Source organism: Aspergillus pseudodeflectus (genome assembly GCF_044049435.1).
Source record: "Aspergillus pseudodeflectus strain CBS 756.74 chromosome Unknown BJX68scaffold_5, whole genome shotgun sequence".
Taxonomy (NCBI): Eukaryota; Fungi; Ascomycota; class Eurotiomycetes; order Eurotiales; family Aspergillaceae; genus Aspergillus; species Aspergillus pseudodeflectus.
Window position 1 is genome coordinate 85,779 of NW_027263781.1, and position 27,622 is coordinate 113,400.

The 27,622-nt window shown below is 51.3% G+C and overlaps 10 protein-coding genes across 10 annotated transcripts; 5 read left to right on the forward strand and 5 right to left on the reverse strand.

The window, feature by feature from the left end:
* Positions 1-2,804: 2,804 nt before the first annotated feature.
* Positions 2,805-4,188, forward strand: BJX68DRAFT_262650 (glycoside hydrolase family 16 protein; the record flags this gene model as incomplete). Its single annotated transcript, XM_071044496.1, has 3 exons — positions 2,805-2,889; positions 2,954-3,234; positions 3,370-4,188. The coding sequence occupies 3 exons, from the start codon at positions 2,805-2,807 to the stop codon at positions 4,186-4,188; spliced, it is 1,185 nt and encodes a 394-aa protein (XP_070903262.1).
* A 307-nt stretch (positions 4,189-4,495) lies between these two features.
* Positions 4,496-6,350, reverse strand: BJX68DRAFT_160158 (uncharacterized protein). The gene has a single exon (XM_071036845.1). The coding sequence runs from the start codon at positions 6,132-6,134 to the stop codon at positions 4,803-4,805; it is 1,332 nt and encodes a 443-aa protein (XP_070903263.1). The 5' UTR covers positions 6,135-6,350; the 3' UTR covers positions 4,496-4,802.
* A 2,590-nt stretch (positions 6,351-8,940) lies between these two features.
* On the forward strand, positions 8,941-11,478 carry BJX68DRAFT_227910 (putative C6 transcription factor). The gene is made up of 5 exons (XM_071038768.1): positions 8,941-9,520; positions 9,584-9,665; positions 9,726-10,512; positions 10,570-10,880; positions 10,939-11,478. Exons 1-5 carry the CDS (start codon positions 9,506-9,508, stop codon positions 11,397-11,399), a joined length of 1,656 nt encoding a protein of 551 aa, XP_070903264.1. The 5' UTR covers positions 8,941-9,505; the 3' UTR covers positions 11,400-11,478.
* Positions 11,479-11,549: 71 nt separating this feature from the next.
* Positions 11,550-13,280, reverse strand: BJX68DRAFT_262653 (putative MFS quinate transporter; the record flags this gene model as incomplete). Its single annotated transcript, XM_071044497.1, has 4 exons — positions 11,550-12,598; positions 12,656-12,724; positions 12,779-13,132; positions 13,187-13,280. 4 exons carry the CDS (start codon positions 13,278-13,280, stop codon positions 11,550-11,552), a joined length of 1,566 nt encoding a protein of 521 aa, XP_070903265.1.
* Positions 13,281-13,667: 387 nt separating this feature from the next.
* On the forward strand, positions 13,668-15,230 carry BJX68DRAFT_160346 (putative TIM barrel metal-dependent hydrolase). The gene has a single exon (XM_071036849.1). It carries the CDS (start codon positions 13,965-13,967, stop codon positions 14,973-14,975), a length of 1,011 nt encoding a protein of 336 aa, XP_070903266.1. The 5' UTR covers positions 13,668-13,964; the 3' UTR covers positions 14,976-15,230.
* Positions 15,231-18,985, reverse strand: agdC (putative alpha-glucosidase; the record flags this gene model as incomplete). Its single annotated transcript, XM_071048486.1, has 10 exons — positions 15,231-15,849; positions 16,041-16,450; positions 16,516-16,835; positions 16,892-17,000; positions 17,050-17,514; positions 17,584-17,655; positions 17,706-17,949; positions 17,986-18,593; positions 18,648-18,699; positions 18,941-18,985. 10 exons carry the CDS (start codon positions 18,983-18,985, stop codon positions 15,487-15,489), a joined length of 2,688 nt encoding a protein of 895 aa, XP_070903267.1. The 3' UTR covers positions 15,231-15,486.
* A 61-nt stretch (positions 18,986-19,046) lies between these two features.
* On the reverse strand, positions 19,047-20,823 carry BJX68DRAFT_227917 (NAD(P)-dependent alcohol dehydrogenase). The gene is made up of 2 exons (XM_071038769.1): positions 20,413-20,823; positions 19,047-20,331 (listed from the first exon to the last, which is right to left on the reverse strand). The coding sequence occupies exons 1-2, from the start codon at positions 20,574-20,576 to the stop codon at positions 19,338-19,340; spliced, it is 1,158 nt and encodes a 385-aa protein (XP_070903268.1). The 5' UTR covers positions 20,577-20,823; the 3' UTR covers positions 19,047-19,337.
* A 2,082-nt stretch (positions 20,824-22,905) lies between these two features.
* On the forward strand, positions 22,906-24,107 carry BJX68DRAFT_227920 (F1F0 ATP synthase subunit g). The gene is made up of 3 exons (XM_071038770.1): positions 22,906-23,292; positions 23,466-23,550; positions 23,621-24,107. Exons 1-3 carry the CDS (start codon positions 23,031-23,033, stop codon positions 23,865-23,867), a joined length of 594 nt encoding a protein of 197 aa, XP_070903269.1. The 5' UTR covers positions 22,906-23,030; the 3' UTR covers positions 23,868-24,107.
* Positions 24,108-24,319: 212 nt separating this feature from the next.
* On the forward strand, positions 24,320-26,643 carry rok1 (RNA-dependent ATPase ROK1). The gene has a single exon (XM_071036850.1). It carries the CDS (start codon positions 24,407-24,409, stop codon positions 26,603-26,605), a length of 2,199 nt encoding a protein of 732 aa, XP_070903270.1. The 5' UTR covers positions 24,320-24,406; the 3' UTR covers positions 26,606-26,643.
* On the reverse strand, positions 26,644-27,622 carry BJX68DRAFT_160447 (uncharacterized protein). The gene is made up of 2 exons (XM_071036851.1): positions 27,255-27,622; positions 26,644-27,188 (listed from the first exon to the last, which is right to left on the reverse strand). Exons 1-2 carry the CDS (start codon positions 27,441-27,443, stop codon positions 26,682-26,684), a joined length of 696 nt encoding a protein of 231 aa, XP_070903271.1. The 5' UTR covers positions 27,444-27,622; the 3' UTR covers positions 26,644-26,681.

A 27,622-nucleotide genomic window follows, 5' to 3' on the forward strand; every position in this document is an offset into this window, starting at 1 on the left:
AGACCCAGTCGCCTGTGCAATGGTGTGTACGACAGTGTGACGGTAATGTGTGGCTGGCCCGGAGACTGGGAGAGCGTTGCTGTAGCGTATTCTGCGTGGCCATAGTGTAGAACTATTCCATCACTCGTTGTTTCGCATCGGGGCTGTATAGTTGAGTATACGGTTTATGGTGGGCCGGGTAGAAAGGGTGCGGTGAGGGAGCAATTCTCCCGGTCTGCTGGAACTTCAATTTCATGCCCGGCAGATTGTTCCAGTGATATAGTGCGGTGTAGCCGCAGTGGCTTAAGAGGCAAGGACAAGGTGCTGCTGTGCTGGCGATTTGTCCGCCTTGTTCAGGGCACCTTTTGCGGCAGGTCACCGCCTCGGGGACCTCGGTTGACGAGATCCCGCCCACAGCGAATCAGTTGACGCAGACCATGACCGCAAAGGAGATCAAACAGAAGCACAGTGGGATGTAGACCTTGTTGTCTGATGGCTCTGGATCGGAGATTGGCAGGGCAGATACTGCGGCGGAGACTGTAGTGGGGGAGGGAGCGCGCGAGATGCAGGTACTATGTGGGCGAGAAGAGGGTCTGGGCTTCTTGGGGACCATGTTGACAGTAAAGTACTCGGGAGTGGTAGATGGTAGATCTATCGCGTTGTTGGTAAAGGAAAGTGATTTGGACATGATAGTCGATAACAAGGAGAGAAGTTGTTGAATGCTAACAGAAAGAAAGCCAGAGTGTTGTTGAGGGAGCAAGAGTAAGGCGGGGAAGATCATTCCACTGTGGCCTGCCTGATCACAAGCACTGCAAGTTGTCCTGTCCCGCCATTGATTTGTTGAACTCATTAAAAACCATCCAATGGCAGCTGCCAGCCTCGTCACTCCCCCAACAAAGGCCGTTTTAGGTGGAGCTTAGTCATCGAGGCGGTGTTGCCTTCCACGTGAGATTGCACGTGACAAATGTCAAGCACTATCAGTCATCAACAGATTTGACAGACAAGGAGAGTCGACGGTTCGAATCATGGAGATACCTTTGCAGAATTTCTTTTCCTGCCACACCCACCTGTCGAGGCTCAGCCCTGGTGGAGGCTGAATCCGCCGTCCAGAGGTCGGCTTCGATTTCTACTTTGGTTTCACGCGGTGAATTCGGTGATGGATCACATGAGGCGCTTGTCTTGCTTTGTCCCAAGAAATAGACTGGCCACCTATTATTTTTAGTATGATTCCTCCACGGTGACAAAGAGATGATTCAGATTTGGAGCAAGAAGAGATTGTTTTGTCTCTCCATGATATTTGGGGAACCCCACGAAACAGCGCCAGATTTTATCAGACTCGAGTTCGTGAAAGAGGCTCGGCAACTTTTCTGGTAAACCACTTTTCTGGAGTAGCGCAGGGCGGCGCAGGCAGCAGACCTGTGCCTGTGACGCTGGTTCTCCCTCCAGTGTCCTTCATCTCTTCCTTATCTGTGGATTCGCCCAATTTTTGACTTTTAATTTGTCCGACTCACTTGGCTGAGACATCAAATCATTCGTGATTGAATTTCTGAATCTGCTCCTGTTCGAGCATGACCGCAGGTTGACATCTGCAGCTGAATGCTGTAAACATGACTTCACCAATCCCAGCAACAGGAAAGATGCGACGAATCTCTAACACGATCAGCAGTAAATCATCTGTCCCTCCCGCGCTGACTGAAATCTGATTGTCGGTTGAACACGCTGTGGGACCGGCCGATGGGCCCTCCGAGCAGTTTTTTACCGTGCACGAGCAAATCCATCCCACCACGACCTTGGCTTCCGCTAGAGCAGACTACTTGGCGATAGCCTTCAATTATAGCGCCAATGTGAAACTAGACAGTCTATTGATTGGACAGGGTCCAGAAAGGAAAAGAAAAACACGCTGAAATGTGACCATGGGACAGAGTCAGAGAATGTTGCTGGGCTTTATTGCCACACATCGACCGGTTCTTTGTCTGGTGCGACTTTTTATTCTCCGACCCTCGTGGAACTGACTCTTTCTGAGGCTGTCGGCCTTAAGCGACCTGCTCCAGGGACTACGGACGTTTAGCGCTTCCCCGGGTTGGCTCAGGGATCCTCCCGGCGACTGGTTGTTTCCACTCACAAAATCCACTCGCAGACGAACCCTCGCAGGCTCGCCTAACCGCATGGCGTTGCCATGATGTCTTAGACTGGGTCCGGCTCCAGCATGGGTTCCGCCAGATCGTTAGCCAGTCGGGACTCCATCTGACTGATCTTTCCTTCAATCACATTGTCGAATTGCTTGCCTTCGTGACCACTGGCCTCTCAGCGTTCGGGCACAGGCTGGTGCCACTCGTTGCCGCCGAGGGAAGTGTCTTTCAATATCCCAAGATCACTCAGGGGCACAGTGACATCGCCTCCAATGAGGTAGCGTGGTTGATATGACTCGAGATTGCCCTGGGCTGGCGGCCCGAGAATTGCCCTCACAGGTGGTTGGTGTTTTGCATTCAATCTCTGACTCTTTGTTCCTTACGAGGCTTTTTTACCCCGAGTATTAATAGTAGCTGATCCCCAGCGCGGCTGAAAGCTTCTCGGATATAATCACTCCATCTCTCCACTTGCGTTTGCCATAGCAACCTTTTCTTGTCCTTCTCTCTTTTTTTGCTTTTGTCTGACTGAAGACCCTCATAGTCTCCGCTCGTTCCTGGGGCAGACCTTCATTTTGATTACACCAGTCAAAAGCTTACCTTTAAGCCCGTCTCATAAATAGACTGCCCCCCCCCCCCTCATTTGGCCTTTTGCTCATATCCACCTTCGCTTGTCAGAGGCCATTTGCTCAAGCAATCATGTATCTCAAGTACGCCGCTGCACTGGCCTCAGTGCTCCCACTCACTGTTGCTCAGACCTGGACTGACTGCAGTCCACTGGAGAGTATGCACACCTATCCCATCCTTGGTTGTGCTATTGTACCAAAGAAGCTAACGTGTTACACCAGAGACCTGCCCCCCCAACCCAGGTCTGAACAGCAAGACCTGGACCGCTGATTTCACCCAGGGTGAATCTGCTCTCAAGGACTGGATCAATGTCAGTGGCAAGCTGAACTTCGGTCCTGATGGTGCCGAGTTCACCGTTGCAAAAAAGGGCGACTCTCCTACCATTGAGACCGACTTCTTCTTTTTCTTTGGAAAGGCCGAGGTTGTCCTAAAGGCTGCTCCTGGTGTTGGTATCGTCAGCAGTATCGTTCTGGAATCCGACGTTCTCGATGAAGTCGACTGGGTAAGTGCTATATTTGCTTTTTTTTCTAGTTCTTGTTTATGTGCATTGCATTGTGACAGAGACATTTTGTTCTTATCCGCATATGCATGAAATATCCACGCGACAGCCAAAGCTAACCGCATTCGTGTGGTACAGGAAACTCTTGGAGGCGACACCACTCAAATCCAGAGCAACTACTTTGGAAAGGGTGACACTTCCAGCTATGACCGTGGTGGCTTCCACCCCGTGGCTACTCCCCAGGAGGTCTTCCACACCTACACCATCGAATGGTCCCCCGAGGCGATCAGCTGGATCATCGATGGTGCTATTGTCCGCACTCTGGCCTTTGCTGATGCGCAGGGCGGAAGCCGCTTCCCCCAGACCCCCATGCGCCTGAGACTCGGTATCTGGGCCGGTGGTGACCCCGACAACGCTCCTGGAACTATTGAATGGGCTGGTGGTGAGACCGACTACAACGCTGGTCCCTTCACCATGTATGTCAAGTCCGCCTACATTGAAAACACCTACCCCGGATCCAGCTACACCTACACCGACAAGTCTGGCAACTGGGGCAGCATCCAGGTCGACGACTCCAAGCCCCCTGCTCATTCGTCGTCCACCACCAAGACCACCACCTCTACTACCAAGACCACCACCTCGACCTCCAGCACTTCGACCTCCACCGAGACCGAGACCGAGACTGAGACTGAGACTGAGACCTCCACCGAGACCTCTACCTCCACCACCACCTCGACCTCTAGCGAGGAGCCCACCTCAACCTCCAGCTCTGACTCTTCCTCTCCTACCGCCACCGAGACTGGCTCCGAGACCCCCGAGGAGACCGGCTCTCCCACCCCCACCTCCGATGAGTCGGCCCCCGAGCCTGACTTCACCGGCGCGGCCTCGACGCTGTCCACCTCCACCGGCAGCCTCCTCGCTTTCATGGGCATGATCGCTGCCATGCTGCAGCTGTAAATTCAATCTCCGCACATATTTTTTTCCATTGACCATTTTGGAACGCAATGCTTAGAACCTGAAATGCACCCCTTTCTTGTGATTGATTGATTGATTGGATGTTACACATGAAGCGATTACTATGCCGTAGCCCCATCTTTTGTCATTGGTGGATCTACATACTGTCCTAGGGCTGTTACATATCCCCCGCCCCCTTAATCTTCTTGTTTATCGAATGGCATGCTACATGTATTTGGGGAGCGAATGTCTGTCCGGTCCGGAATAGTGGCTGTTGACTTACGGAGACGCTGTTACTATGCATCATGACCTTTGGTATTCTGTTATGAATCAGTTGGCCCTTTGCTTTTTGCTAGTTATTTTTCGAGTCTCTCCTTGATGTGAGCAAAACGCTTAGACACTAAGATTAAGATACCGCTAAACTATGACTTGATAAAGAGATAAACAAATTCAATTGCTCGCTCCGTGCTAAATACGCATCTTGTCCACTTCATTCGAAAGAGTTCATACGCCAAATCGAAACCGCCTTGTCAAAACTATAAACGCCGAGACTTGCCCCTTTCCTGGGTATCTTCTATGGATCATCATCATAACCGGCCGAGCGAGTGATTCGCTGTTCAATAGTGGATGGTCTTTTTATTCTGGAGAAACTGTTGCAGCTGCGTTGATAGGTTTCTTGCTGCATCAGCGACGGGGCGGTGATGCGCTGTGGCTTCGCGGAAGATTTGTGATAGTGTGAGCTCTGAGTGATCCGAGGTGTCCTCTGTTTCCACCGAGTCTCGACTCGACGGACGCACGAATGAAAAAAGTTTAACGCTTGGGGGTACAATGGCATCGACAAATGCTAGAAACCGGCGAGATGACCCCTTGAGCTGATCTGCCAGAGGGTCGTGGGGTTGGCTTGTCTCCCGATCCACGATGCTCTCGATCGATTCGAGGTGGTCGTCGAGCGTGGCGAGGTCCGCAGCAAGCGAATCAGCCTTGGAGCGCATGCGCGATGTGAGTTGCTCAATGTACTGCTCGCGACGTATCATCTGGGTGGATAGCCGGGCACCTTGCGCGACGGAGGAGCCGGAATCTGTTGTTGGCTTCACATCGCCTGCCGCAACAAGGCTGTCCACAGCCGATTGGAGGTCGACTTTGAGAGAGTCGAATTTCCATCCCGCGATGCGGATGGCGCGCCAACAGCTCTCGAATTCGAGGTCAAGTTCATGCTTGGTGCCCGGGTGGGCGCGTTTCAATTCTCGCTCAACCGTGCGTAATAGTGACTCTGTCTGTTTCAGAGAGCCGTTGAGCGGGACAATTTCATGCAGGGTAGTATTGAAGAGGGATTCGAGGCGTGATTGGGAGGTTGTGACCGCTGTATGGGGTTTTGATTGGTGACGCTGGTGGGGGCTGAAGCGCTGGTGATCATAAGCGATGCAGCTGGACGGGTATAGCGTCAGGATTGGGCCGACGCCGCACAAGATCTGGTACTGTTGTACAAGTTCAGGCAGGACGAGTAAGTGTGCAATTGCCGCGATGAGGACGATGTTGATTATGGTTTGGATTGGTGTTTCGAGGAGTCTCAGACGGGTCGGTGTTTGATCCTTGGACGTCGTGGTCGAATGAGCGTCCTGATTTGGTACATCAGCAAAAGTCTCTTTTGCCTTGACCGGCGCGGCAAAAGGCGAAGACTCCAGCGGACTGGTCTGTTCGGACCGCAAGTTTGGCGCAACCCAAGATGCCTCGGAAATGGGTGTCTCATAGATCGAGGGCATGATCAATTCCGGGCCTGATACGGACGAGGTGGACGAGGTAACAGATTCCGACCCATGGTTGTTACCACCTTCTCGACGTGGCCGCCGAACTTGTTTCGGAGTCTCAGGCGAGTCTCTGGATGCCACATCTTCTTTTTCGGGTTGGACTGAAGGGACCACCCAGGATTCCCCAAGGACTGATGCGGACATCAGAATTGCGATTTGCCCTCGTTTTAGGCTTTCTATCTGGGCCAGATGCTCTGCAGGACTCTTGAGAAGAATGTTTGTTATTTGCCCCGCACACAGTAAGGAAGATGAACGCAAACTGCCAGTCGCTTGGAGAATCAACCGGCGCAATCTGATAGAGTATGTCAGTGAATCAGAAAACACCGGACGAGACAATCTCTTGAATCTTATATACTCTGTCGATCTATTTAGGAGCGAAAAGCCATGGCGGCGGGGAAGGAAAACATCACGGGAACGCTAATCCCGATTGGGCCATCACGGGAAAAACTCTCCAAGCGCAGATCAAACATTGTTGGAGAAGAGGCTTTCATTCTACTCTCAAACCACCATGCGTCGAATATCTCAATCCTTACGGCAGTCGATAACATTCAGGCAACCCATACGCTACCACTACGCGCCGCTCAGAACGCAATGGCTCTCGACGACCTCGGCCCGGCCGTGCTCCTGCTCTGATCAACAACAACCCCCCAAACCGTCCCCAGAAAACCAAGCTGCCTCCTCGGCCGACTATCGCGCATTAGGAACGGAGCAGGACCTCTTCACCACGTCAGTATACAGTCCCGGGTCGCCGCTTTTTCTCCCCAATGGCACGCATATCATCAACAAACTCATTTCCTTCCTCCGCACCCAATACCTTCAATACGGATTCCGCGAAGTCTTGACGCCGACGATATACAAAAAGTCGCTCTGGGAGGTCTCGGGCCATTGGCAGAATTACAAAGATGACATGTACGAGGTCCGTGGGCGAGGGGCTACAGGCGAAACGGATGGCGAAGCCGGAGAGGACGAGTCATACGGACTGAAGCCAATGAACTGCCCGGGACACTGTTTACTGTTCAAATCGCAAACCCATTCCTACCGAGAGCTTCCTATACGTTACGCCGACTTTAGTCCCCTGCATCGGAATGAGATATCGGGCGCGTTAAGCGGGCTTACTCGGGTTCGACGATTCCATCAAGACGACGGCCACATCTTCTGCCGGCCGCAACAGATCAAAGGGGAGATCAAATCAGCGCTTGGGTTTGTTGATTTGGTAATGACAACATTTGGTCTGGGGCCGTATCGACTGGTGCTGTCGACAAGACCCGAAACGGATTTCATTGGTGACATGGAGTTGTGGGATAGTGCAGAGGCTCAGTTGCGTGAAGCATTGGACCAAACTGGGAGGGACTGGGCGGTCAATCAAGGCGACGGCGCATTCTACGGGCCAAAGATTGACATTCAGCTCCAGGACCAGGCCGGCAAATATCATCAACTATCCACTATCCAGCTGGACATGAACCTTCCCCAACGATTTGGGTTAGAGTATCAGGTTGCAGAGGGAGAAGAAGACTACAATCCGGCCACTCCAGGAAGGGCAACTCCCGTGATGATCCACCGAGCAAATTTTGGCTCACTCGAGCGGTTTCTCGCATTGCTCATTGAGCAGTACGGAGGTCGCTGGCCATTCTGGCTATCACCGCGGCAGGGTATCATCTTGACTGTGAACCAGGATGAGATTGTCGTGAAACAGGCGCATGAAGCAGCAGCAAAAATTTCTGGGTTCAAGGCTCTCGAACAGAACCCGGCCGACCAAGGAATTCCCAAACCTCTATCGTCCATGCACTCTACCTTCTCGATCGAAGTCGACGCGAGCAGTCAAACGCTGGGCAAGAAGATCCAGCGCGCGAAACAGATGAAATACAACCTCATTTTCATTCTCGGGCCCAAAGACCTTGCCGAATCGCGCATCACAATCGATGTCACTGGCCAGATGCAGAGCCAGGCCGACCGCGATGCCCAGAAGCTACGGGGCGTGCTCGCCGAACAGGTCGGGGAAAAAGCGCTGCAAAATCCGCGCGCAATTCCGATACCGGTCGACTCGGTTCACGATTTACTAGTGCAACTGGAGAAGCACTTTGTATAATATTAATAACTCGGGGTCCTGACTCCTAGGGCCCATGTGCAACAGAAATAGCCTTAGAGTGTAAAACAATCAAGAGACCATCGACAATCGGACGCGGGCCGAGAGGTCGGAGCACGTACGAAAAGTATTTGTCAACCACCAACCAAGGATCCCATGAAGCTTCAACAAGCTGCACAGCCAGATCTATTTTCCCCCCCTCAACGAGGACCAAAGACAAGGCCCATCACGGGGACGCTGATTCGCCACTGGTGGCTCAACCTGCTTGAAACAGCCAATCTTCATCAACCGTTGTTCTCGTCAAAGAAGCTTTTGGCTGTTGGCCTCTCGTTGCTCTCCACTCTTTCAGTTCCAGGCGTTCCAGGACTCCAGCTGCTCCCCCGCTCCGCAGCGATTATCGCTGAGCCCATCGTGAGGAGGATGGGACTGTCATAATTTGGCTCGCGTGGCAGCCTTTTTTCTAGAGTTTCTTAGACTCGCGAGTTTTCGGAGAGTAGGGTCTCCGATTATAATTGAGAAGGGAGTCTTGTTCCCCGCGCCCTGCCTCCCTCGCTCCCCTTTTTCCCTTGATTTTCGTCTTCATGGCGACCTCAGCGGCCCTTTCATGGTCAAAGAAGCCAGTTCCTCGGGCATGGCCGACGTGCCAGTGAAGCCCAATCCTTCCCGGAAGAGCGCCTTCTCGTGTGAGGGCTGTCGCAAGCGCAAAGTGGGTTTCCGTGTCCTTTTTTTGAATTGTGCTGGCTGTCTGCTCGGATAGATTCCGAAGAGCACTCCGAATGTCGACCTGTGGCTAACCGGCATTTTTTCCTCCTCGCTTAGGTGAAATGCAATGGGGCCAGCCCGTCCTGTTCGCGTTGTGTAGCACGCGGGACTCCATGCGTCTACAGCCTGTGAGTCAACCACTTGAAATCATGCTTTGATTCGCTTATACAATTTTTTCGCCTTTTTTACTCCATTCTCGTTGGCCAGCCTTGCAAAACAATGCAATTTAATCTTCGGCGCCGGCCGATCCTTGCTATCCGCTTACTGACGCCTCCTCCATTCTAGAGCTCCTACTCTATCCTACACTAAGCAATTAGAGGCGCGGGTGGCAGAGCTAGAAGATGCCCTGGCAAAGCTGCGCACTCAGCAACCCTTGGACACTACGGAGGGGACCCCGTCCTCTGTAGCGTCGACGGAGACTAATGCAAATCACAAGCCCTCGAGTCGCAAAGAGGAGGAACCAGGCCAGGACCTCAATCTAGCACGAGATTTCGAGGGATTGAACGTTGAACATGATGGCCGAATATCATTTCACGGACCAACGAGCTTATTTCAACTTCCGAGCGGTGCTCTGAACCCGGCCGCGTCGAGCTCTCAGCTTGCTGTGCAAGCAGGAGAGCGCAAAGAAAGGCTTATCAAGAATGCATGGCGGGAGCGAGCAATTGAACAGATGGCTACCATGCCTGTACGTATCAACGATGCTATACCTCCCCCCCATCCTGGACTAACACCCCATTGGTTGAAATAGGAGCCGTTTCAATACCTCCTTGATTCACACTGGTGCTGGATTCAGCCACTCTTCAACTTTGTCTACAGGCCTGCATTTACCCGTATGTAACCTGTCATTGCGCTATTTTGCCCGGTATAATTGGACTAATATACTCACAAAGGCGACATGAAATTGAACGGCCCTTACTACTCCGATGCACTGCTCAATGCCATAATATCGCACTCGGTACGGTGGTGCAAGGCTGAGCCTAGAATCAGCGCTATTCTAGAGTCGTATGAAGGTGGCGCCGTATTCTCCCATCGTGCAGTGACAGGCCTTTACGACTCGCTCAAAGATGGATATGTGGGAATTCCAACGATCCAAACATTATTGCTCCTTAGTGCCCGCGAGTGCGGGCAAGGAAACAGGACTCAAGCTTGGCTGTATAGCGGGATGGCGTTTCGAATGCTAGACGACCTGGGAATCACAATCGACAGCCGCAAATACTCGGATTCCGCGCAGCTAAACGACGAAGATATTGAGATTCGGAATCGTCTATTCTGGAGTTGCTATTTTTGGGATAAGATGATGTCTTTATACTTTGGTCGGTCACCGACGCTGCAGAGCTCACAAGGCTGCCCTCCGAGGACGATTCTCGACGACACCTCCGAGCTAGAGCCTTGGTTTCCCCACGGGGTCGTATTCCCAGAGGGTACACATTATCCACCAACCCAGGCCCACTCCACCTCTTGTTTTGTTGAGATGTGCGGCTTGATGGAGATTCTCAACCAAATCCTTATTCACATCTACGACCACCACCGCCAAGTGTCCGAGTCGGAATTTCAAACATGTGTTCGCGAACAGTCTCGCAACCTCGTTGGATGGTGGGATGAACTACCAGAGCACTTGAAGCTCGTCCCAACCGAACTGCCCCCGTACTCTCCGCCCAGTCACATTGTGACCTTAAAGTACGTCAATCTAAACCCAAACCCTTATGCCCTCCGTTAGCTGATCTACTTTTACAGCTGTGTCTACCATACCCTCAACATCCTCATCCATCGACCCATCCTATGCTCGAAATGGAGCCGAGAAGCTTACGACAAGAGCCATCTAGTCCACTGTATCACTTCTGCAACGGCTATCCTTTCCATCTTTGGAATGTATCGTCGCACCTTTGGTGATAATCACGTCGTCCTCTCAGTCGCTTACAGCGTGTACACGGCGGCATCCATCTTCCTCCTCGAGATCCAGGCCCTCAAGTACGCTGCGCCAGGGACGCTTGACAAGCTAAAATTCTGCATCTTTGCATTAGAGCGAGTCAAAGCGTCTAGCCCTGGTACGTTATTCTCTCCCTCGACGTGTTTTGGGCAGTTATATTAACTTTTGCTTCACAGTAATAACGACCGCTTTAACCCTCGTATATCAAGAGATTCACCGTCTCCAAGTCGACCATCAGATTGTCTTATCCATACCACAACAATCCACGTCTCAACCATCTCACCCACCATCACCTCCCCGTCGCTCACCCGCAGACCCTTCTCAATCCATTTCACACCATGCACCTACGCACCACAGGGCGCCATCTTCAATGTCGACCGCGGACGTCAATCCAGCTGCCGCGCTATATCCGCTACAACAACCCTTACCGGAACAGGAGTTCGATCCTTATCAACCATCGAGTCTTCCCCAACTAGGCGTGCCGCATCATCCTGGCGGACATCCCGATGAATTGATGTCGCTCGATAATCCCGCAGCTTATGAGATTACGCCAGAGGTGTTTGAGGCGTTTTCGTACGCAGAGCCAATTACCACGAATATGACGCCTGATGTGTACGGGTGGGTTGGACGGCCGTAGAGATTGGGACAGAAGGTGGGATAATATTGTACATAAATGCATTGAAATGGGTATATAGCGAGTTTGACTAAATCATGCACATATGCAAAATTTCTCTTCCTTGAACATTTGAGTATAAACTTGTATCATGAGAATAAGCGCGGAAAGGATTTATCCATGTTTCTCACGCTCATCCTCAACCTCAACCTGTCTGATACGTGCGCGCCATCGCAAATACCAGGGTCCGTCGAAAAGCTCTCCCATCCGCTCAATAGGGACTCCCTTGGTCTCCGGCATCCAAATACCGAGCACGATCAGGCCAACGAAGCAAACCGCTGCCCAAAAGAGATATGCGCCCCAATCATGCAGCGAGACAAACATGTTTGGCGTGACTCGCACAACAGCAAACTGGAAGAACCAGTGCAGCGACATACTAACTGCATAACTGACGTTTCGGATGCGCGTGGGGAAAATCTCAGTGCCATATAGGTACGGGATGGTGCAGAGGCCGACGGACCAGCCGACGGCGTAGATGAAGATTGAGGCTATGGCAGCGTCGGAAGCGGATTTGTTGACCGGTTCATTCGAGTCCGACGGCCGAAAGACACCCATGTAGCTGGCAAGGTAGATGTGTGCTGCTAGTTGGAGGGACAGGCCTAGGAGTGCGCAGCGTCGACGGCCGAGATAGTCAATTAACCCCCATGTAAAAGCCATGGTGAAAACAAGCTTGACAATTCCGTAGGCACCAGAGGATACGAGGGAAGTGGCATTGCCCGTAATGCCGGCGGACTCAAAAATACTGGAGACGTAATATGTTATGCCGTTGCCACCGGTCCATTGCCCGATCGTCTGCATGGCCATAAGGAGCCAGAATCGCTGGCGGTAGTTGGGGTTTGATTGAGTCTCTTTCAGTGCGGTCCAGTTGGAGAGTATAGAGGAAGACGAGGTGCTGCCAGCCTCTTTCTGACGTACTTGCATGGTCAAGACGCTGAATTCGTCTTTGATCTCTGCACAAGTAACGTCCTTTCCACGGAGACGTGCGAGGACAAGTCGGCCTTTGTCTGGTTGGTGTTGAGAGATGAGGTAGCGAGGAGTTTCGGGGAGGGAAAATGAGGCGATGAAGGCGACCCCGACAGGTATGAGTGGTATCGATTGTACCAACCGGTATTGCGTTGGTGTTGAGGACATGTGGATGCTGGCGGCGTAGTTGATGAAGAAGCCTGTATTATCAGTATTAGCATTCCCGACGACGGTTTTGGTTGGAAAAAAGCATTAACCTAGAGCCAACACTGCCAACAGGACAACCATGTAGATACTGACAACCAGACCTCTCGTCCGTGCGGGTGCTGGGACCAATATCAGTCAGCCGCGCTCCATCTCAAGCATAGCTTTTTACCAACCAATCTCAGACAGATATAGAGGTGTCACAACAGTCAACCCTCCCGCACCAAGCCCGCCCCATATTCGAGCAAAAAGCAACAGCCCATAGATGCCGGAAGCAAACACTTGGATGAATGTGCCAGACGCCCAGACAAGGCAAGCTAACCGCCATGACCGTAACCTTCCCAGACGGTCGTTCAAATCCAGAGAGATCAAAGCTCCTAGGGCCGCTCCCAGAACATTAAAGGATGCTATGTTCGCCCTGCGATTGGCCAATCCGGTCATGTTGTTTGTCCAATTCGAAGATAGGAGGTTGAAATCGGTTCTAAAGGAGTCCAGGCGCATCGAAGCGCTGTATCCGCCCTCATCGTAGCCTGAAGAGACCACATATTAGTATTTCGCAAGGGTTAAAAGGGAAAGAAAGGCACCTTTGGGTATACTCCCGCAAGCGATGGTGAGGACAACAAAGGCGAAAAAGGGATGCGTGGTCCACCGTGACCTGTCCAACACCAAGCGCCTCATGGCGGGATATTGCGACTGAGCGGGGCAGTCCAAAAAAAAAAAAGGTGTCTCGGACTCTCGGCTAGATTCCGTCTGCCAGGTTTGATTCATGCAGAGGTCCGGCAAGCGATTCGGGGTAATAACAAAGGTGCCTGGCCAGGATGATGGCGTCTGGGAAGAAGATCTCCGGCCACGAAGTCGCTGCTCGGCCAACTTCCGAGCTCAGCAACGCTCGGCGTCCGCCTTTTGACCTCTGCGTACCAAGCAGAACTTCATATTGATTGCAATGCAATGAGATGGTTAACATGAAGATAGAGTTGCAAAGGTTTCCCCTATATCATCTATACCTGCGTCATCAATTGACAGCTACGTCTTGATTTTGGTTGAGCTTTTGCCTGTCGGCTCCACCCGCATCCACCGATTCCACTCTTAATTTCTCTTCCACCGGCAGCACAAACGCGGTATCAAGGCTTGACTCATGATGCCGATGCTTAGGAGTCCAAGACCCTGCATTGCGACCATCCATTGGTCCTTTCGTGCGAAGCCTCGGCTTAATCCTGGCCGTCTTTACACACGGGGGTCCTCCATGGAACCCCAATGGGTTTACTGCTGATAGAGTCGTCTGGGTCCCTTGCGCTGGGTACCAGTCTGCTAGAGCTCTCTTGAAGGCTAGACAAAGACACAAACAGCAGCCATCCGCTGACCATGGCCACCCGACCTTGCTTTTCTACGACGCTGCTCTTTAGGCCGTCGTCTGTCTGGTTGGCCAAGCCTAGACTCAACTTTGGCAGGAGTCCCAGGGGATATCTAAGCATTCCAACAACAAAAAGCGGAAGAAGCTACGGATCCCTTCGAAGCAAACTCCCTCATAAATCCTGGGACAGTCACATGCACGTCGTGGAGCCACGATATCCAGTCGTTGCAAATGCAGCATACGAACCTACACCTCACACTATTCGCGACGCCATAGAGTTCGAAACATCGCTTGGGATTGAAAACCTTGTTCTCGTTCAGCCTTCTATCTATGGACACGATAATTCGTGTCTTCTCGACGCCCTACGGCACCTTGGTCCTTCTCGCGGGCGAGGGGTGGTGGTGATAGATCCGGCCAATGCGAATATCAAGACATTGAGGGAATGGCATGCTCTTGGAGTACGCGGTGTACGCGTCAACTTCAGATCCTCAGGAAAAGTTCCCTCTCATGATGAGCTCAGACAAATACTAGCTGAACAAGCTCGTGTCATCCGTCCACTAGGTTGGATGGTTCAGGTCCACACATCCATGAGCGTGATTCCTCTACTAGAGGAACTAATCCCGCAGCTCGGTGTCAAAGTCTGCATCGATCATTTCGGAGGGCCAGAGTTGCGCAATTTGATGCGGGAGCAAGGAGAAGCTTTTGACCCGTATTCCTTGAGAGAATTCTCGTCCTTGATTTCCTTACTCAAGGCTGGGAGGACATACGTGAAGATCTCCGCCCCATACCGCCTTAGCAAGGACAAGGGATATCAAGATCTCGAGATGATGATTCGCGAGTTTTTCAAGCAAGCACCTAACCGGGTGCTGTATGCTACAGACTGGCCGCATACAAGGTTCTCTGATATCGACATCAAACCCTTTACGGAGATGTGTCTACGGGCATGTGGCTCGCAGGCTGTAGCTGAGAGGGTATTTCGACTAAACGCGGAGGAACTGATGGACTGCAGCCTCAAAGGCTAGACTCTGCTATTCTCAAATATACCCAAAAAACCCCAACTTGGCAACGGGGCCAACAAAACCCTTTTCTTGAGCAGAAAGCTACCTTTACTCCTCTCCCTCTCCAACCTCGGTCGAACAAATGACACCCTTCCCCTGTACCCAACAGCCATCAGCACACATCTTGGCCATTTCTATGGACCAGACAGAAGAACACTCACAATAGTATAACAACACTTTGGCGCCCCACCCTTTGGGCATGTCCACGTGAAGTCATCATTCGCACGGATATCAACACCTATCGTACCCGCACTTGTTAGCAGCAATTCGAAACATCACACCATGCCCTTCGGGTGACCAAACACGAAAGAAAAATGGGGTTATGTACAATTCACACCCTCCATCGAGAGCTTGGAGTCACGCGCGGGGACAAAGCCCTCGCAGCAGAACGGGTACTGCATCATCTTTGAGTCGAGAGCGAGCGGGCAGAAGTAGGGTCTTCCGGCGAGTGTTGGGGTTGTGAGGGCGAGGGATGTTAGGAGGAGGGCTGGGAGTGAAAGACGCATTTTGGCTGTTCTTTCGGTATTGATCTAGAGGTGTTCGGGATAGCTTGAGACAGCGAGGTTTGTTTTTCTTTGGTGAGGTAGTTGAGTGTAAGGTGCGGCTCGGACACTGGATCTCGTTTACTGAGTGCGCCGGGGGTAATTAAACGAGAGAGAGAGAGGGAGATGGCGGGTAGATAGGGATGCAGGACGGGATCCTTGACTTCCTGTTCCTTGGTGGCACGGTGCTTGTTGACGGGTGGCTCATCCCTTGCATTCCTAGAGTGTTTGACCGTCACGTCGAGGAAGACGGGAAATCCACGAATACGCGTCCTTCTGTATGTAAAACAGGATATCTATATGACAGCATAGCGGGATACAGTCTAAACCGTAGGACATGTTCTCGACCCAAGGTATCGGATCCAAGAGTGAACATGCTAAGCCAGTTTCACCTGGGTTGGCTCGGTGAGCTCCCAGCCCGTGGGGATGATCTGTTTCTGTTCCGAGTGGGTCCGTGACCGAGGAGTGTAATGCTCTCCAGACGAACAGGAGAATCAGGGTGGAATTGACCCTTGAGATAAAGGAACCCACGGCGATACTCAAACTCGATATTCACCGTGGCTGTCTGCTCGAGAGAGTCTCCGTCATCGAGGTAAAGGCTGCCGAAGCCCTTTCCATCCAACCCGGGGGCAATGATGAGCTGGAAGCTCTTCTCGCGCAGCTCCGTGGTTGTCATCGCTCCCGAGGAACGGACAGGGATGATACTGCCACCGCGAATGTGGATGGGGATATGGGTAATGTCAATGTCCCTAAGAGTAACTACTCTGCCCTTGCCGTGGAGAGCGACACCCGTGTACCAGTTAAAGAAAACGTCGTTTGGGAAGTAGGCGTCGACAGAGGTGGAGTTTTCTTCGGTGATGGGGCTGATCAAAAGGGCATCGCATAGAAGAATTGGAGCTGGTTCGCAAAGGTGTTTTCATCCTTGGGATAGATATAGAAGAGCGGTTGGAGAAAGGGCTCACCTGTCCAGGACTGCTTGTGGAAGGCAGTATAGATGTAGCCAAGCAATCTGTACCGAATCTCAATGGCCTTGGTGGCTGACTCTGTCACCCTAGGCCAGAGGTAGTACTCTTGAGCGTTTCCGGTAATCTCATTATGATTGCGGTAAAAGGTGTAAAAGGCTCCAAGAGCTGCCCATCGAGCGCACAGCTGCTCAGTAGTATTCCCCGCAAACCCGCAAACATCAGCCCCGACTATGGGGATCTGGAACATAGAGGCAAAGGCCACAACCTGGGCGATGGAGATACGGTACTGCTCCCACGTACTCACATTGTCACCAAGCCTGCGGGTTATTAGCCTTAAGCTCTTATTTACGCAAAAAGAAAAACCCCAACTTACCAGTGTCCAATATGCGCCCCAGCACCCGCATCGGTGCTGCGAGTGATGACTAGGGGTCTAACATTAGGACGGCGTTGCTGCATTGCGTTACGCGATGCCGAGCTCATCACTAATAAATGGTCAGGACAAGCTGTGTGTCACAGATATTTCTCACCTACTGGTCCCGTAAAGATTGTCAGTATCGTACTCAGCGTGGCCTTCCCCCGCGTGGAGAATGTCAGTTTGAATCGTGTTCATACTGAGTGGCCCTGCAGCATTCTGGATAGCGTACGGCGGATGAAGAAGGTTGCGGTTTGACAGTCCAATCTTATCACCGTGCGCCCCATTTCTCAGTAGCTTTGAGGTATTTGGCTGAAAATCGTCTGGGAACCCGGGAATGGGGCGTGGGTTATTAGGCCTGACTACTGGCGGTGCAGGTGGAAGATCGTTATCAATGGCATACTGTTCTGGATCAGAGAAGGGAAAAGGGCAAAAATTCGCGGCCTCGTTCATATCAATCCATAAACCGTCAATGTCGACGCCGGTATCATCATCGAAGAAATGGTTGAATTCTCCAATCCAATACTCCTCGATATCTGGATGGAACCAATCAGGGTAGACAGTTACCCCAGGCCACAAAGCACCTAAACAAGAGTCAGTATACCGCGATGAAAGCCATTTTAAAGTCACTTGGTAGCCATATCATGGAGTACCTGTGTATAAATCGCCATTCAGGGTCTTTAAAAAGATATCTTGCTCGATTCCTCTTCGGTAAGCGGGATTGTCTATATACTTGTTAGGGCTAGTTCCGTATAGGGGATTAGGGCGAACTTACCAATCGTGCTCACGGCAGGGTCCACCATTAGAGTGTACTTTTGATCATGGCCATGGAGGTAATCCACGAGTTCGCGCATGCGCTCCAAAGGAAACCTTTCTGGGTCGAGAGTAAACACCCTTCTCAGTTCCATGTAGTCGATATCAGTCCACATAGTTTCCAAGGGGATTCCAGCTTTGCTGTAGTTGCAGACCACCTCGGCCACTTGAAACACATAACGATATCCATATTTGCATTGATGAAACTACTAGATCGTTAGCAAAAAGTTACCGGAACGTACACCAAGCGCCCAGTAGCTCTGCATCGCAGAAAGTCCGACTATCTCGGCATATCCAGTACTTGCTTCCGTGGGCGTTGAACCGGTGAAGAAGTAAAAGTCAAAAACGCCTCCTTGGGTATTGTACTCGAGGTACTGTTTGCCGTCTTGAGTTTTGTCGATTTTGACGTCCATGCCATTGGAGTTCAAGAGGAAAACGCCATGGGTACCATTGCTACCGCGGTGATCGTAGTACACAGGATGGCTACCATAGAGATTACTATGTGTTGGCACTGTGTGGGCATCGCGATTCCAAAAGGTACGAGTGCAGTTGGTTGTCTCCAGCCGTAGGGAATCCGTGTGCTCTCCGAGGCCGTACAAATTCGACTTGTCCGGTAACCAAGTGCGTAGTCTCAGATACTGAGACTGAAAGACAAGGCCCGAGGCGGATGTGTCGAAAAGCACTTTGTCTCCCCTTGACACTGTAAAAGAACAAGGCTCTTTTACATAATCAAACTTTAGGGCTGAGTGTTTACGGTGGCCATGGCCGCTGTCGACACGAGGGAGGACGACCTCGGGAACTTGGTAGGCCTGCTCGTTTGCGTCATAGATCTTGACGTGGAGACGTTCATCTAAAGCAATATAAGTAAAATGTTTAAATTCCAGGTCATCGCCACCAACACTACCAGTCTGATACTCCACCAAGAGCCCCAAATCCTCCAGATCTGTACCATAGTGCTGTAGAACTTGACATGCGCGAAGCCAACGGAGATCCCAACCAATATCTCTTTGATGCATGCATGAGGGGTCACGCTTGGATGTGTACAGCTGGGAGGGAACGGGGCGAGTCATAATAGTACAGTAGCGAGATCGAGATAAACACAAAGGCTCGAAGTACATATCTGAGTAAGTCCAGGACAGTCATCCCAGCACTCGGGGTCTTGCTCATCGAGATAAGCGGAGAAAGAGCTCAGTGGACAAGCATTGAGTACATGCAGAGCTGGTAGAAGAAACCGTCGCTCATGTTGATGCGGCATCAATTAATCCAAAGATGAATGCTAATTGTAACAGTAATTGGGAACCTTGGGGGACTTGCGAGTCGATCTGACCCGCCAATTTCACGGCAACATGCACCTGATTGATCAGATATAAAGCAAGCGAGAAACATAACTAAATTTCTAGCAAAGTCTATAATACTATTGCTTCAACATGCACATATCTCTAGCAAAGCCGTCATAAACATTACGATTGTCATCATCACAATGCAAGAGCCACGCCTCCAAACACGACAAGAAAAATCAAAAAAAGACCATGATATCACTGACAAGCTATCCTTGAAACGCCCCCGGTGTTGTTCCACAACATATCAATGAGTTTTAGATCTTCTGACCAGCGGAAGCAGCCTCAACGTCTGCTGCTGAGCTCATAATTTGGACCTTGATGGCTCCGGTCTTCGGGTTCGCGGCCGTCTCAAATGCTTTCAGGGCATCTTCCAGAGCATAGCGGTGGGTGACGAGCTTTTTCAAGTCAATAACGCCGTTCTTCACCAGACGAATTGCACGCGGCCAAGTGTTGCAGTACCGGTACTGATACTGCAGATCAATCTCCTGGGTGCTGAGGCGCATAAAAGGAATCTTCATCTCGTTCTTTCCAACACCGATCACAAAGACTTTCCCGCCAAACTTGACGCTCCAGATGGCAGACGCGACACTGCTCTCGACACCTGTGCACTCCAGAGCCAGCCGGGGTCGCAGCGCATCGGGACCATCACCTTTACCATCGTTGAATACGTTGACGATACCCGCCGCAGTCTCCTCCGCAGAAACGCCGATTTCCACCTTGTATGTGCGGACTTCCGGTACAAGCTCCTTTGCGAACTTGAGGCGACCTTCATCAATATCGGTGATGACGAGAGGGGTAGCACCGGCGGCGCGCGCGCTGAGCAGAGTGATAAGACCAATAGGGCCAGCCCCCGTGATCAGACAAGGGTCACCAAGACGAAGACCGCTGCGCTCAATCGCGGCTAGCGAAACACTGAGGGGTTCCAGCAGAGCACCATCTTCGTAGCTCATATCACCGATCTTGTGACACCAAATGGCAGGATGGTTGACATAGCGCCGAAGCAGACCGTCAACAGGTGGAGTTGAGAGGAAAGCGACCCTCTCACAGCCATTGTATCGTCCAGTCAGACAGGGCTCGCATACATTGCAGATAATGTTGGGTTCAATGGCGACCCGGTCTCCAACCTTGAGCGACGTGACATCCGGGGCGACCGCCAGAACTTGTCCGGCAGACTCGTGACCCAGAATATGGTCTCCCGTGACGATCATGGGACCAATGCATCCTGCATGCCAGAAGTGGACGTCGGATCTGGGTCGGAGAAGGCAATTGTCAGTCCGGCCAATACAGGGAAGACACGATACGACTGATGCAGCCGAATTGACAACTTACCCGCAAATACCGGTGCTACGCACCTCAACGGTGACCTCTCCTGGCCTAAGGCCTTGACCACTTTTTACCTCCTCAACGGTAGGCTTAGATTCGGCAATCCAAAGGTCGTGCTTCGGGTTGGTGAAGACGCCGATATTCTTCTCAAGAACGGTTGTGGTGGCCATGACGTTTGAAGCAACAATGAAAAGAGGACCGAAAATATGCGAACTAGAAAGGAGAGAGCAGAGGCAGGTGGGAGAGCAAGAAGTTGGAGCACCAGAGGCCGGGTTCAACCAGCTTTAATAGTTACCCCTCCATGTTGTACGGGCCTTGATTTTTCATTGCGACACCAGTAATGGAGGGGAAATCATGCGGACAGTTCTCCAGAGCGGCGAGCATTATTCAGACACAACAGCATTGGGCCCGCCACAATCCATCATGGATGGCCACTTCTTCCAATTTATCCGGCTGCTAGTGCGGGGTCCCCTCCACGGCCTTTGAACCCCGTCATTGGCCCTAATCCCGGTTGGATCTTCGCCAGCGGGCGGGATGCAGTGAAGAAGGACAGCGATTGCTCTTGATGGAAGACATTTTGTCCATTATGTTTCACTTCTTCAGGTTCGAAGGGACTAACTATGTATACTGACGTTTGCCTCGTGATCCGACCAGCCGCGGCAGACTGCAGATGGAGGAATTTATCCACGATGACATCTGGGTCGTTGATCAAGTAGGCTCCAATAAGACTGTCGCAGTTGTCAAAAGACGATTATTGGCGTAGAAGATCACTGGAGAAATTGAATAATAGAAATCCAGGGCAGAGTCTCCAGAGTCCAAGGGAATGGTTCGGATCTAGAAGCATCTCGGTTAATTACGGTCGATAGGTTATTTTAGCCTCACCGTTGACTTTCTTCTTTGGCTCCAGGCATAAAACGCACAAAGCCCAGAGCTCTCTATCAGAGGTTCTGACATGTTTCAATGATCAATCTTCGGGGTCTAGCTTCGAGAGCTTTCGCTTTGCTGAGATTGGCAATTCTCCGGTGGCACCTCATCGCAGGTATTACAATAGCCCTCTTTGGTGGAGAATTGCATATCCACCCTCAAACTACGCTCATGTCGACGAGGAGATTCGTGGTCGTTCGCTGCACCTGTTGATAGATAGTGTTTCTTTTTTCTCGATATTTACCGAGCCCTCATTCTCTAATGTTCATTGGTCATCCCAGACCTCGATAGCCTCCCGCGAGTCACTGGCAGCTGTACTTATACCTACCTTATCTTCCTTGGACGGTGGACGAGCGTGTAAATGAACAAAAAAAACCTTGCGAACCCTGCTCAAGGAAGATTAACAGATGCCTGAGATTCCATACCAGCATTCATGAACAGGAGCCCTATGGTATTGCAGACTCTATAAATTTTGTTGGATTGTCTGCCATCAATATCAATGCATTTGCTCTGAGCCTCTGATTCATCGCAATGCGAGACAGTCCCTGGATCGGCGTCAAGCAGCCTATTGCGTGCTTGTAACGGGTCCTAAGGCTTGCTAATGTTAAGCTTATCTTAGCCGGTAATCGCTGGGTTCCGGAGAAGCTATATAAGACAAGCGTCATGTCTCTGGACTGCTAGCCGCCTCGCTAACAGAAGAGGATAAGTGGGTTCATCGTTGTAGCAGAGCCGCATGTATTGGCCCATTGCTCTCCGCGAAGCCGGGCTACAACGTATAAGACCGCTGAGCAGGCCCGCAGATGTTCGAATGTGTGCCCGGCCTATAGGTTCTTCGTAAAACGAGTCTCCAGCTCAAACCCAATCTGCCAATCATTCACAACGACATATATCGGCTGATGTATGACTTAATCAGCGTAAAATGTTTCAATCCCTCGTGGATATAACGTCGGATTTGCCCATCCAGATATAAGAAACGTTCAGGACGGATATGCTTGCTAACACAAGAACGAGTGGTACACGCATCAGTCCACAACAGTCAACTGTAATATGAAAGTACCGCTAGTTGCAATCGAGGAGCTGATGACGTTTCTCACCAGACTCCAAGTTTGTTGAAGAGAGTAGTGCGGGCTACCTTTGTGATTCGAGGTCTTTCGACTCCATGGCCCAAACGGCAGTAACACGAATTCGAATAGATCAGGACCTTGATCTCGCGCAGTGAGCAGTGTCAAGAAGGCGTGGGTTCAGGAGACGAGGCACATCAACTTAAAGCCGATTGATGGGCGTGCTGAAGATGAGTTGAGGGTTTGCCAGGACCTGCACACGCAGTAGGCTGGAAGTCTTTTGGATCGGAACCGGTTCCATTATTGCAAAGAGCGCGTAAAAATCAATGATAAAATTGCGCGAAGCAACAATTTAGCACTGTGCAGTCTGGAAGCCTGAAGGAGGTTATGGGGAGGAAAGCAAAATGCTTGATGATGCCGACCGAGTGGTGTTGAAATGGTGTCACGTGATGCGCGGATGTGGGCGACGAATTTCCCTGAAGTTCCCGAGCCTCAAATCTGATTCTGGTCTTGCAATTGCGCGACGCTTCAGTCTCCGGCTCTTGACCATCCCGCCATTGGACCTCTTTGTCCCTCTCCTGTGACTTAGCAGGCCAACACCTTCCTTTCTTCCCTCTTTTTATACCAGTGGCTCTCAAGATGCCTGCCACGGCGTCCCGTGCCGTGCTGCGGCAATCGCAGTTCCTGACCCGGAGGACCGCAGTCAGATATTCCTCTTCCACCTCCCAGGCCGCCTCCAAGGCGACTGAGACCGCCTCTTCCACTGCCTCGAAGGCTCAAGAGGGTCTCTCTCGTGTCAGCTCTTCTGCTGGCCCTGCCATCTCAAGTGCTGCCCAGGGCCTCGGCAACGCTCTGAAGAAAGTTGGTGGAAGAACCGGAAAAGTTGTCTCCTTCGTTGAATGTGAGTGGTTTCTGCAATATACCTTGTTCAATCATCAGGCTTGTGTCTTCGCTCTTCCGAGTGGTGATCTTTGTGCTATAGCCCATCTTGTCGCTTCCTGCGATTCCCTGAAGGGGTCAAACATTCCTCGATATGTTTGAGAGAGCATTGCTAATACACCGTTGATCGAACAGCCATGATACCCCCTACTCTTTACTACTCCAAGGTTGGCCTTGAACTCGGCAAGCTGGTGTTCCGTGGACAGAACATGACTCCCCCGTAAGCGCTCATCACTCAACCCAATACTCAACTATCTGAACGTCTACTAATGTAGAACGACGCTATATAGAAGCTCGGCTACTTTCCAATCCTACTTTCAGCCTCTGATCAACGCTGTTCGCAACCCTGCTGCCCTCAAGAACACCGCCGTCTCCCCACAAAATATCCTTGCCCGCGTCCGCAATGCCAACAAGAAGGAGATCGCTCTGGCCGGTGTCACCGCCGCGGAGGTTATCGGTTTTTTCACAGTCGGCGAGATCATTGGTCGGATGAACATTGTCGGCTACAGGGGACACGTTGACCACGGACACCACTAGATCATTCGCACGCAAATATAACTGGCCTGTCTTTATTTCTGCTATATCTTTCCTTTGTTCACTGTACCATGTATGATAGACGATGGAATTAAACTGTTGTCTGGGGTGAATTCGAGACTATAATCTTCTTTGCCTCTTGGACATGTCCGGTTTGGTCCGTAAGACTTGAGAATGCAGCGAGTTTCCGAAGCGCTCGAGGTGTGAAAGACGTCGTATTAGAATTCGCTCACAAAGTATGCCAGCAGATAGTATTGGACTCACGATGGTAGCGTATCGTGGGCAGTCATGTTGCTAGTGCTGTAGGGCCAGTCCCATTGCGTCTTGAACTTGTAGCTTCTACCTAGGTATGCAGTGGTATAGGTGGATTGCAGAGAACCGATTTCCTGGGGATCTGATTGGTCCGTGCGGGGAAGAATTCTGCGGAAGCTTTCTTTTTTTTTTCAACAAGTCCGCAGCACCTGTTGACTTCTTGTCATCATTCAACGTCTTATTCAGCTAGTGTGCTTTTCAGGCATAGAATAGGACGTCTATGCGTGACGATGGACGCTTTCAAGCTGTTGACACGATCAACAAAGTTCAAGTCCCCTGGCGCACAATCAACCGCATCAACCCGGCTCCCGTCCACAGGCAAAGCAGAGAACCCACAACTATTCCGGTCTTCCGCCGCAGATGGGCTCTTGGAAAAGAGCGAAAATGGAAAGAAGAGGAAGCGCGGTCATGGTGCCGAGGAAGCTCACCATATCGACGAAGATGCATTGAATCTAGACTTCTTCAGCCAGAATAAAAGCTCTGCGCCTCGGGGTTTAGATGCGACGGCCGAGAAGGGACAGGATCGTGAGGATGCTTCTGGTTCTGATGACGACGAGTCCATGGATGAAGTCCAATGTCGGACGGTTTTGAACGCGCATAAGATCAAGGTCACGGATATGCGTGATATTGAAGATGTCAGTCCGGTCCAGGTTCAAGCTGAGGAGCCGAAGAAGAAAAAGAAGAAGCGGAAACAGCAGGAAGAGAAGCAGCAACCTCAGACGCTCACCAAGAAAGAGCTAAAGAAAGCTCGGCGGTTGTATCCGCAACCGCTCGTTTCGTTCAAGGAGCTGCGAACGAAATACAAGATCTCGAGACGCCTTGCCGACAACGTCGCCGAGCAAGGTTTTACTGTTCCTACGGAGGTGCAGCTGGGGAGTTTGCCTTTGTTACTCGGGAATAAGTCCGGCTCTGAGAAATCAAAGGCCGCTACTACCGAGCCAGATCTTTTAGTGGTTGCACCTACGGGGAGTGGAAAGACGCTTTCATTCATGATCCCAGTGATCAACAAGATTGTTCGACACCACCATGAGCAACCAGAAGAGCGTGGGATCTTCTCTGTTGTGGTCGCACCAACCAAAGAACTTGCCAGTCAGATTGTCAACGAGGGAAGGAAACTTGCACTTGGAACAGGTGTCAAGATCACCCTTATGAAGAAAGGAATGCGGGTTGTGGAGCGAGATGACGAGGATCAAGGCGATATTCTCAACGAAAGCAGTGCGGAATCGTCCGAATCGGAGAGTGACAAGAAACCAGCCGGCAAGCCAAAGGCAGCAATTCCCGTCACAAAAAGCGACATCCTTGTCTCGACGCCATTGCTTCTGGTCAACGCTCTCTCCGCAAACAAGACTAAACCTCTTGGTACCCTACCGCTAGTGCGCAACTTGATCCTAGATGAGGCAGATGTCCTCCTTGATCCTCTGTTCCGTGACCAAACGCTTGATATCTGGCGCTCTTGCACACATCCCGAACTTCGTGCCAGCCTGTGGTCCGCCACCATGGGCTCCAGTATCGAGGACATGGCCAAATCAACCATCAAAGAGCGCAAGCTCACTCTACCAGAAACACAATCCTACCCTCTGATCCGACTTGTCGTTGGACTAAAAGATTCCGCTATCCCCAACATTAAACACAAACTGGTCTACGCCGCGACCGAGCAAGGAAAGCTCCTCGGTCTCAGACAGCTTCTCCATCCTACAGCAGCGACATCCTCAGATGTCCGTCTCCGCCCGCCGTTCCTCGTTTTCACGCAGACAATCCCCAGAGCCGTAGCGCTTCATTCTGAATTGCTGTATGATATCCCTCCCGAGGCCGGCGGTTCGTCGAGAATAGCCGTCCTGCATTCCGATTTATCAGATACCCAACGATCAGAAATCATGAAAGGCTTCCGCAAAGGAGAGATTTGGATCCTCGTTACCACCGATTTACTCGCGCGTGGTGTCGATTTCCGAGGTATCAATGGAGTTGTCAACTACGACATACCCAACTCAGCGGCAGTATACGTCCACAGAGTAGGACGAACTGGGAGAGCGGGTCGCGAGGGCGGCGTTGCAGTCACATACTACACGAAAGAGGACATTCCCTATGTCAAAAGCATCGCGAATATCATCGACGCGAGCGAGAAGCTACGAGGAGAGTCTGGCGAGCGGTCGGTGCAAAAATGGCTCCTGGATGCGCTGCCTGACCTCAGCAAGAAGAACAAGAAGGAGTTGAAAAAGCACGGCGTCAAAGCCCGGCAAACAAACACCAAGGGCGGCGAAGACAAGGACCAGCGCAGAACGAGAATCAGCACAAAGAGCGGGTTCGAGCGACGACAGGAGAACAGGAAGAAGGGTGCTATCGCAGCAAGCCGCAATAGATCCCAGCACCCATCCCAGAAGTCGGACAGTGAAAGCGACGGTGATGATGGCTGGGGCGGCATCGACGATTAGATCTTCCCCTTCATACGGCCTTGCAGATTCTATATAATACTTTCCAAAGATTCCCCAGACCAGCAAATTCCATGCATTACTTCTCTGAACCCCCTTCTCTTTTCTCACTATCACCACCGCCGTGCGCCTGCGCCTGCGGCGGAGCCCGTTCTAACTCAACCAAAGACCTCTTCAACTGTATAGGCACGACAACCGCCTTCCTCCTCTTAGCCGTCTTCATAACCCATCGTAACTCATCCCGGTCCCTATCAAAGTAAACCGCCCAACTCCCATCCTCCTCCTTCACCGCATAAAACCCTCTAGACGGCCGCTCAAGGGTAATTGTCGTCTCATCCTCTTTCCAATCCCACGGCCCCGGTATATGCTCACAACTTTGCGTCCGATTCCCGTACTTTAGCTCGTGGGTCTCCTTATCCGCGTATATCCAATTCAGCATCGGCGGATTATCCTGTATCGTCGTGACGAGGCCTAACCCGCGCTTTAGGTCTTTCATGTGGTCTGGCTCAGGGTAATCAATGTAAAATGCTTGTCCGGCGTGCGCTTCGGCTTTGCGCTTTGCGGGGGAGGGGTCATCGATGTATACCTGAACGAACAAAACCCAGTGATCAGTGTCTGCATTGTCTCAAGCTTGTTTGAAGCATATACGTACCTTGTTATCTCTCAATACAACTCTCTTCCCATGCAGCTCCTCGTCCTCGAAACATTCCACATCTGTATAGAACTTTGCCATGCGCTTCTCGTCATCTTCTTGCTTGTTCTGTTTTCGCTGTTCGCTGCATCCGAGGGCTATGCCGGTGACGGTGGGAATGGCAGTTATGGCCAGCAGGCCGATCACCATTTTGATGCTTTGTGTGAATGTTTTGGTGGTCGTGGGTGTAGTTTCTCGAGATATATAGGCAGCGCTTTTAGGTAGTGGGCCGATTAACTGATGTTTGAAGAGCCGAAGAAGAATGTATATTGAAGAAAGCTGAATAGGATAATGTAAAGGTGGATTACTTGGCTCATTATATACAGCAA

Bases quoted from the DNA above. Each gene is read 5' to 3' on its own strand.
- BJX68DRAFT_227910 (XM_071038768.1), top strand. The intron at 10,513-10,569 runs GTACGTCAATCT...CTACTTTTACAG, and splicing joins AGTCACATTGTGACCTTAAA to CTGTGTCTACCATACCCTCA. The intron at 10,881-10,938 runs GTACGTTATTCT...TTTGCTTCACAG, and splicing joins AGTCAAAGCGTCTAGCCCTG to TAATAACGACCGCTTTAACC.
- rok1 (XM_071036850.1), top strand. From the start codon at position 24,407: ATGGACGCTTTCAAGCTGTTGACACGATCAACAAAGTTCAAGTCCCCT.
- BJX68DRAFT_160158 (XM_071036845.1), bottom strand. From the start codon at position 6,134: ATGTCCGCATCAGTCCTTGGGGAATCCTGGGTGGTCCCTTCAGTCCAA.
- BJX68DRAFT_160346 (XM_071036849.1), top strand. From the start codon at position 13,965: ATGGCCACCCGACCTTGCTTTTCTACGACGCTGCTCTTTAGGCCGTCG.
- BJX68DRAFT_227917 (XM_071038769.1), bottom strand. From the start codon at position 20,576: ATGGCCACCACAACCGTTCTTGAGAAGAATATCGGCGTCTTCACCAAC. The intron at 20,332-20,412 runs GTAAGTTGTCAA...TCTCCGACCCAG, and splicing joins CGTAGCACCGGTATTTGCGG to ATCCGACGTCCACTTCTGGC.
- BJX68DRAFT_160447 (XM_071036851.1), bottom strand. From the start codon at position 27,443: ATGGTGATCGGCCTGCTGGCCATAACTGCCATTCCCACCGTCACCGGC. The intron at 27,189-27,254 runs GTACGTATATGC...TTGTTCGTTCAG, and splicing joins TTGTATTGAGAGATAACAAG to GTATACATCGATGACCCCTC.
- BJX68DRAFT_227920 (XM_071038770.1), top strand. From the start codon at position 23,031: ATGCCTGCCACGGCGTCCCGTGCCGTGCTGCGGCAATCGCAGTTCCTG. The intron at 23,293-23,465 runs GTGAGTGGTTTC...TTGATCGAACAG, and splicing joins AGTTGTCTCCTTCGTTGAAT to CCATGATACCCCCTACTCTT. The intron at 23,551-23,620 runs GTAAGCGCTCAT...GACGCTATATAG, and splicing joins GGACAGAACATGACTCCCCC to AAGCTCGGCTACTTTCCAAT.